The sequence below is a fragment of the Morus notabilis genome, unplaced genomic scaffold, assembly GCF_000414095.1.
Source record: "Morus notabilis unplaced genomic scaffold, ASM41409v2 Scaffold302, whole genome shotgun sequence".
In the NCBI taxonomy this organism is placed as follows: domain Eukaryota; kingdom Viridiplantae; phylum Streptophyta; class Magnoliopsida; order Rosales; family Moraceae; genus Morus; species Morus notabilis.
Genome location: NW_010364886.1, coordinates 375957 through 385088, shown reverse-complemented (window position 1 = coordinate 385088; position 9132 = coordinate 375957). Strand labels below are relative to the sequence as shown.

At 36.7% G+C, this 9132-nt stretch overlaps 1 protein-coding gene across 2 annotated transcripts; it reads right to left on the bottom strand.

The window, feature by feature from the left end:
• Window positions 1–1367: 1367 nt before the first annotated feature.
• On the bottom strand, window positions 1368–8939 carry LOC21402022 (titin). Of its 2 annotated transcripts, XM_024171501.1 has the most exons (7): window positions 8812–8939; window positions 4055–7530; window positions 3826–3907; window positions 3625–3691; window positions 2620–2805; window positions 2435–2495; window positions 1368–1958 (listed from the first exon to the last, which is right to left on the bottom strand). In XM_024171501.1, exons 2-7 carry the CDS (start codon window positions 7320–7322, stop codon window positions 1789–1791), a joined length of 3834 nt encoding a protein of 1277 aa, XP_024027269.1. In that variant the 5' UTR covers window positions 7323–7530; window positions 8812–8939; the 3' UTR covers window positions 1368–1788. The 2 variants fall into 2 exon arrangements, with proteins under 2 accessions (XP_024027269.1, XP_024027270.1); XM_024171502.1 differs by lacking the exons at window positions 1368–1958; window positions 2435–2495; window positions 2620–2805 and having other exon boundaries at window positions 3649–3691; window positions 3826–3858.
• Window positions 8940–9132: the final 193 nt, after the last annotated feature.

The following is a 9132-nucleotide window of genomic DNA, read 5'->3' as shown; positions in this document are numbered from 1 at the left end:
AAATAATAAGGAAATTATAAGTAAAAGAAAAAAAAAGGGTAAAAAAAAGAAAGAAAGAGAGAGAAATGAGAGATCTAAGACGAATACGAGTTCTATGCAATTACTGCGTACAAAGCTAAAACAAACGGTGTGTACAACCACCACTAGGCTTATACCCCATCGAGAGTCGGCAATAACATGTACACCATCTGCTGTACATTTTTGTTGGAAATGATTTCTAGGGATTTTCATCCATGACTGCCCCCCAGAGCAGGTGGAAGACCTCCCCTTCCAAGATGTTTTAACGATCTGCCCGATGGAGAGGGATTGCATCCATTTTCTTCAGAGATGCCACAGCTCCTTCTTCTTCATGGCGGACCAGCCTTCTGAGATGGAGAGAACCAATAATAGAAAATAGACCAATATGAAAAACTTAAAAAAGTATATAGACCAACTTTTAGTTATAGAAATTAAAAGATCATAACTTGTCAAGTTATGATTCATAACTAAATAAGTTATTCATAGCCAAACAAGTTATAGACAAAAACTGTGAATTATAGACAATAACTTATCAAGTTATGGTTCATAACCAGACAAGTTATGAATAAAAACAGTAATTTAACCTATTTATTAACTTACGTAAACTATTGGCCTATTAATTTTAATTCATCTCAAGTCTTGACCTATTTTCCTCTTTTTTCCTAAAATCAACTCGGAAGGGTAGGGAACCCAATGGCTTATAATCACACTAATCATCTTATATGTGGACTTTTCATATTTAACACTGCACGCTCCACAATCATCATCCACAGTGGCCCATCTTTCCAGCTAGATGACTTCGGAAATCCTCCCATCTGTAGCGACGAATCACAGAACCGTAGCCAATACTTAGCATTTGACGCTTTTATGGCTTCACAAATGAATCTTAATCAAGCTTATAACGCAATCACTTCGACTTGAACCCATGATGCGATGAATTGGCTCAGATACCAATTGTTACAAACTAATGTAGTAAAACTCATCCTTACAAAACCGGCGAGAAAAGAATTTAAGGGTTTATATAAACCCTAATCAGCATATATTTATTTTATATGAGACTTCTGGAATCTAACACATTCTAAACTTTAAGGACTATATTGTCCAAATAAAAAAGATAGTTAAAGGACTAAATTGCCATCTACTAAATAAGTCACGGACTAATTTATAATAGGAATGGATGAATACGTTTACCTAAAATAAATGCAAGCACAAGGTTTTTGTAAATTTTGTTAAACCTCAATCAGTATAAGAAATTTCTACAAAAACACTGAAATTCAAATTAAAGAAGGTATAATTCCACCTTCTATTTCTTCAAACGTACCAGTGCAAATGGTACAAATTTACTGTCACAATGAAGAACAACTAAGAAAGAAATACAAAATTGCAATGTTTGTATGCAGAATATCCTTATACTGAAGAATCAATTTTGTTACTTTGCCATTAGTACACTATCCTAGAGAATCCTCGCTAAACCCAATAGTGCATCCTTTACGCATCACCATTTTCGGATCAATGTCAAAAATGTTACAGCAGAACAAACACAAACTTTTTGAAACCTTACAAGTTACCAAAAAAAAAAGTCTCGAATTATAGTTAAAAGTAAAAAGCTCAAATTTGTGTGCTAACCATGGACTAGTAGTAGTATTTAAGCTACACAGAAAGTTTCCATCTTTGGTGCAAAACAGTCCTCGGCTAATGGAGTTTCAATAGCATTAGTCTAAGAAATACCTTTTCTCATCAGTTCTCTTGTTCAACAATGTTAATGGTGTCTCATAATTTGGAGACCGGTTCACCAGCGCCAACAATTTGACAATAAAAGCTCCATTGTTTGTGCGACTTTGTAATGGCTCCTTGACCGAATGGATTCTGTTCTACGTACTCTTTAACATTATCGGCCTCAGATAATCCTTCCAAATAAGTCCGGAGATCTCCTCCAGGTCCTGTGGAGAACCAACAAGTGTGAAAACACCCACCAGTGCTATTTGACACTAAAATGCGATAGCTGGGGTGGAGATTACAGATTAAACAATAAAACAACTAATCCCAGGAAAACCTTCGATATAAACAAACTTGGGAGACTTTAAACGCAAACAATGGAATTGCATATAATGGAGAAATGTAATAACTGGGAGACAGATTATTAAAATCAGCTTTAATTTGAAAACGGTTTTGTAGCGAAAAAATATCTTCTTCAAAAAGCCGAAGTTCTGAGAATCTGGATTTGCCCAGTTAAAAGTGGTGATATACGGGAAATAAGTACATAAGAGGATGAGTAAAATTCAGGTCAGGATGAGAAATAAGTACACACTAATATTTGCCCAGTTAAGAGGATGTTGAAATTCAGATCAGAAAAATAAAAACTTAGCATCACGAGACATAATAATTTTAGGGTATGTGGCGGACGAGGTACACTCACCTAATGAGTTATCTTGCCGGTTATTGAATTTATATGGGAAGGGAAAAACAGCAATGTTGGCCTGAATAATCAAAGGTCATATGAATGAACAAACAATATTAGTATCGGAGAAAAATCTGAACTCATACGGCTGAGCCCACAAAATGAGATGTGAAACAAAAGGAAAGGAATCTTCATCAACTGACCGGATTGCGTAAAGCCTTATATGGGGAATCATCCAATAACAAAGTGTTCGTTTCATCATACTCCCCCTTTTCAAAGGGAAGATCAGGCTCAACCTTTTCCCATACTTTCCTCAGTTCCTTCAGAACCAAGGGTTTACTCTTATTCTCTATGGTGTTAAGCCCCGTAGGAGTGCAATGTGATTGATCCTACATAATCATAATAATTTGAGTTTTCAATTATGAGTTAGCAATGCCTTGCTCTTTGTAACCAGGAGACCGCACAAGATAAAAGCAACAAAAACCACCCTGCATGACTGTTAGCTTTGAAAAATTCAACTATTAGGACATCAATTTACTGGCTGTTAAACTCGACTCTAAAAAAAAGTAATATCTCAAAGGCAGATAAATATGCAGTCTGAGATTTTAACTCCAACTTTAGAACCTAATGCAAGTTCAACATTTTGTCAAAAGCTCAGCTGCTCAAGCCAACTCAACTGCGGGGGGAGGGACGTATAGAAAAGCTTTAAAATAGCAAATAATAGACTGTACTATTCCAACGGACAACCATGTTCTGAAAATCTAGTCTATTTTAGCATTAATTTGTTTGTATTACCTTCATAAAGGCAATACTAAGAACACACACACACACACACACACACAAAGGAGGGCCTCATAAAGGCAATATATCTTCGAGGAAAAATTACTAAGGTCGACAAGATGTTTTAAAGAAGAATGTGATTATGAAAAGCTTTGAAAATATAAATATCACGGTGGAAATAAATGTCAGCCTCACCCCTTTAACATTTTCAAGGTCAACAAATTAGGTAAATAATTAACCAGAAACCACTCAACCATAAACATATTAGAAGTCAAACAAAACCAAGAATGTTAAACTTTTCAACCATCTTTCTAAAGTTTTTTTTTTTCCAAATTTTAGATAAAGGGTTTGACGAAGATGATGATGTGTCATGTGTGCATGTATGACGAAACTGTAACAATTACAAATTCAGTATAGTAAGCACTTACCCAGCAAAAGAGCAATTTATGTCTGGTTTGATTGAAAAGAAAATTCACCACCTTATCCACATTGATCCTGCAAATTAAGAATGATGAGAAGAATCTTTAGCCATAAGAATACCTAAAAAAATAAGCAATTCAAAATAATAAGGCAATAAAAAAGAAGGTAAAGTTTGAAGAATCATGGTTAGTTCATAGGTTGAGGATTACTTCATTCTTGACGACCAAACAGCAACATTGAATCTGTCGAAGCAGAATTGTAGAAAATCATCACAATAGGGCCTCTTAAAAACTGGGGGGAGAAAAAGCAAGATACCATCAGATTATTAGTTGTATGGTAAAAAAAAAAATGTAAAGCCAAAAAAGAAATGAAAAGGAAAATATATGAGGAAAAAAAATCCAACTTCAAAACTGGAAAGACAAAATTGACAATGTTCACCTCCTTTCTTTGATATTCTTATGTGAGGCCGGCAATACCTAGGAACTTGTGAAACAAATTCAACAAGAATTCCATTCACATCAAGGATAAGAAGCTTTTTCTTAGAACAGACAACTAAGGATCTTTCCGGCAAAGTGTTAGGCATCTGTGGAATATTTCCCTCTGTAACGACTGCATCCAAATGAACTACATCTTCTACTTCACCATTATTTGATGACAAAGGAGCTTCTTCCCTTGTTTTTTCTATCTTGATAGAATGATTAACAGTATCTTTCTGTATCATAATGTCAGCAACCTTTTCTGAGACATCTATTCCTGAAGAAGTCTTTTCAAACTTATCATTGAGTGTGACAGATGTATTTTCTTCTACCGAACACAGAGATGAAGTATCATTACCGTCCTTATCTCCAACTGGTTGCAATTTATCTCCTGAGTCAGAGGACTTTCTCACTTTCATGTGATGGTTCTTTTTCCTTCGCTTGTACGTTTCAAATTCCCTCGTTTCAAGAACATTACAAACCTCAGTGTGGCCATTGCATTTCTTTATTGAACCATTATTTACTCCATTCGATAAACCACTTTGTTCCTCACGGTTCAGAAATTCTTCCTTTATGCCAGTTGAGTTCAGGCCTGCAACTTCTGTAACAAAATCACCTTGGCTGAGAATGCCAACAATTTTATTTAGTGCATGGTCCATATCATCAATCTCCGAGGCACTGAATTTCTTCTGCTCCTCCTCGACCATTACATGAGAAAGACTAGACTGGGAACACTGTGGTTTCACTTCTGGCTCTATTTCTACAGATGATTTGAATGGAGGCTGAACAGTACCATCAAGAACCTTGTCATTATTCTCATGGACATTCGGCTCCATAGCTTGCTTGTTTTTCTGTTTCCCAGTTCTCTTTTTCCTGTTCCTTTCGTCTGTCTGTTGCTCAGAGCAACCCAAATCAGAATTTGGTGTGGGTTTTTCCAAATTGGTTGTTTTCGCAGTACTACTTTGGTCCGAAATTTCCAGACTTTGTTGTTCTCTTCTTACGGCAGTAGGCTCCAAGATGGCACCATTTAGATTCTCGCTATCAATATTATCGGTAGTAGGGTCCTTACTTCTAGATCTTTTCCTCCTTTTCTTCTCTGAGGACGCAACTGATTCTTTGCCAAGTACAAACTCTAAAGGGCACCTTTCTGAATTTATTACTGTGTCAGTACCAACAACAGATTCAGGATGTAAACGAACTTTAGAAGCACTAGCCTCCAATGATGCACTTAGATGGTCCGTGGTATTCATTTTAGAGTCGTCGTTTGTCTTGCTTTTCTTCTTTTTTTTCTTCTTTTCTGAAGCAACGTTGGTTGGTGGCTCTAATGTCATAGCCTCCGCCTCTCTAGGATCAGCAATCATAGAAGAATTGGCTAAGGGAATCACAGGAGTATCCTTTGCTGAAGCATTGTTCTCCAAGAAGGCGCTTTCATGATCTACAACATCCATTTTAGAGTTGCTACTGGCCTTATCTTTTTTCTTCCTTTTCTTCTTTCCGAAAGTAACATCGGTTAGGGGATCTGATGTTGTAGCCACCTCCGCCTTTGTAGGAACTGCAATCATACAAATATTAACTGGAGGCTCAAGAGAAGTATCCTTAGCTGAAGCACCATTCTCCAATGATGCGCTCTCATGATCTACAACATCCATTTTAGAGTCGCTGCTGGCCTTATCTTTTTTCTTCTTTTTCTTCCTTTCCAAAGTAACATCAGTTGGGGGATCTAATGTTGTAGCCTCCTCCGCTTTTGTAGGAACTGCAATCGTACAAATATTAACTGAAGGCTCAAGAGAAGTATCCTTAGCTGAATCACCATTCTCCAATGAGGAGCTCTCATGATCTACAACATCCATTTTAGAGTCGCTGCTGGCCTTATCTTTTTTCTTCTTTTCCAAAGTAACATCGGTTGGGGGATCTAATGTTGTAGCCTCCTCCACCTTTGTAGGGACTGCAATAGTACAAATATTAACCGAAGGCTCCAGAGAAGTATCCTTCGCCGAAGCACCATTCTCCAATGAGGCACTCTCATGATCTACAACATTCATTTGAGTGTCGCTGCTTGCCTTATTTTTTTTGTTCTTTTTCTTCTTTTCTGAAGTACCATTGGTTGAGGGCTCTAATGTTGTAGCCTCCACCACCTTTCTAGGATCTGCGATTGTAAGAATATTGACTGGAGGCTCGAGAGGAGTATCTTTCACCGAAGCACTGTTCTCCAATGAGGCACTCTCATGATCTGTTAAATTCATTTTAAAGTCATCACTTCTCTTACTTGTCTTCTTTTTCTTCTTTTCTGAAGTAACATTGGCTGGATCTAATGTTGTAGCCTCCACCACTGTAGATACCGGGACCGTGTCGATATTGACTGGAGGCTCCCGAGGAGTATCCTTCACTGAAGCATTGTTCTCCATTAAGGAACTCTCCTTATCTATAGCATTCATTTTAAATTCATCGGCTATCTTACTCTTTTTCTTCTTCTTTTTCTTTTCTGAATTAACATTGGTCAGATCCTCCACTGTTGTAGAAACTGCGACCATATCAATATTGACTGGAGGTTCCCAAGGAGTATCCTTCACTGAGGCAGTGTTCTCCATTGAGGCACTCTCATGATCCATACCATTCATTTTAAAGCCGTCAGCAATCTTACCCTTTTTCTTCTTTTCTGAAGTAAGACTGGCTGGGGGCTCTACTGTTGTAGCCTCTGCTTTTGTAGTAACCGTGACTGTACAAATATCAAGTGAAGGCTCCGGAGTAGCATCCTTCACTGAAGCACTGCTATCCAATGAGCCGCTCTCATTATCTATTACAGCATGACAAGTCTTACTTTTTTTCCTCTTTTTCTTCTTTTCTGAAGCAACATTGGCTAAGGGCTCCAATGTTGTATCCTCTGCCTTCGTAGGAACCGCGATAGTCCAAGCATTAACTGAAGGATCCAGAGGAGCAGCATTGACTGAAGAATTGTTCTCCAATAAGGTACTCTTATGATCTGTAGAATTTATTTTACAGTCATCGCTTGTCTTACCTTTTTTCTTCTTTGTCTTCTTTTCTGAAATAACATTGGTTGGGGGCTCTAACGTTGTAGCATCCGCATTTGTAGGAACTGCTCTAACTGAAGAAGTCCCTTCTGGACAATCATGGATTGCCTCAACATTCTTACCTTCGTCTTGTCTCTTTCTTTTTTTCTTTTTGTGGCAAGTACTTGGTATTTCAACCGATACTGCGTTTTCTATACCCATCAATCTGGTTCTTCTTATCCCAAGTCCTCCTCTGGCAACTAGTATTTCCAAAAATAGACGAGTTCTACTTGAAATACAGCGTTATTTACTTCAGGATCTTCTTATTAGCTTTCTAAAAGTTCAGATTCTCACTGGAGCTCTTTTCAGGTTAGCTATAAAGCATGCAAAATATTTCCCTCTCCTGATTGTAGCATACCCTGTTCAGGACCTGGAATAAATTGAAACCAAACCTGAGTTTCATAAGGAAAAGGAAACAATAACAAACTCTACAATTTTGATCAATCCAGGCAATGGTTTTAAAAGGCGGAATAGGGAACCAGGGCGTTTTGTCTAATCGAGCCTAGGCGTAAGCCTCGAATGAATGGCTTTTTATGCTTACACCCTACGTTTTTCCAAAAGAACAAAGACTCTCCCTTAACAAAAGTAAACTACACAACACCCCTTGACTTTTCAAAAAAAATTACAGAGACACCCCTCTGCAGGTTGATGGTGACAGAAAAACCCTACATTGACTGTTAAACAGTTTTAAAATGCCCCTGCCTGCATCAGAAAACGGATCCAGCTACATATAGTGCTGAAAATGATGTATTTACCCTTATTTAGCATCGAAATATGAGTTTAATTGACTTTTACACTTGTAACCATAATTTTCACCCTAGTGGAAAGAAAAATGTTTTTTCTAGTACCTTTCTTTGATTCAAAAGCCCCTTATCGATGTTAATATTGCTGGACAATTTACACGTAATATTTGAAAGAATAATGTCAGGGACACCAGACACCAAAGTAGCGTACTACATAAAAACATATCTATCCCAAAGTATTTCTAAGTAAGTCATAACATGAATGTAATAGTTGTTTAGTCCAAAATATCCAAAATAAGTCATGATATGAACAAAAATTAGCTATCCCAAAGTAAGTCATAATATGAAAATAAAAATTACTGTGTAAAATTAGAGTCAAATGTTGTGGCCATCTTGCTTGCAATTCGGATATATAAATATATATGTGTTATATAATCATACAAATCAAACATTTTACAACACCATTGAAGCTGTTTTCATTCCAAACACAAAACTTAAATGATCTATAAACTGAACTTCAACTTCAACTTCAAACAATGACGAACACAATTGAAGCTGTTTTCATTCTTATAGACACCAACTTAACGAAAATCTCATTCACCTTGTCACTCTACTGTTTTCTGGTTTCCCAAAATACTAATAACCATTTTGCAAAATTATAACAAACCCGCATAAACGAAATAACCATTATTATGCATCCAACGAGCAAAGATAAGATTTACATTCCAAAGCAACAAACAATTGAATCTCATAAGCAACAAACAATTGAATCTCATCACAGAAGCAAAGGGAAATGAACGATTATAAGAGAAACGATTAAAATCATCTCCTGAAAGAACTTGGTTTTTCAACCAGAAATTCCCAAATCCAAACAAAAATTACAAACATGAAGGAGGAGCTTGGCTTACAGGTGGCTTGAAATCGGCTCGGAAGGAGGGAGCTGGCTGCGCTGCTCACGACGGCATATCCACTACTTGGCGATGGCGGCCGATCAGTGATGAAATTTAGGTTTTTTTTTTTTTTTTTCGTTTTTGTTTGTTCGTTGTTCTTTTTCTTTTTCTTTTCTTTTTTTTTTTAACTTAAACCAAGCTGAAATGTTGGTTACGTAACTCAAATATAATTTAGATCTTTATTTTTCTTTTTTAATTTTAAAAATTGTGAGAATGATTTAAGTTTAAAAAAAAATTAGTGGGCAATTAAAAATGGTATTTACAAAGACCACATTGTAA

Bases quoted from the DNA above. Each gene is read 5' to 3' on its own strand.
- LOC21402022 (XM_024171501.1), bottom strand. From the start codon at position 7,322: ATGGGTATAGAAAACGCAGTATCGGTTGAAATACCAAGTACTTGCCAC. The intron at 3,692-3,825 runs GTAATCCTCAAC...CTTAATTTGCAG, and splicing joins GTTTGGTCGTCAAGAATGAA to GATCAATGTGGATAAGGTGG. The intron at 2,806-3,624 runs GTAAGTGCTTAC...ATGATTATGTAG, and splicing joins ATAAATTGCTCTTTTGCTGG to GATCAATCACATTGCACTCC.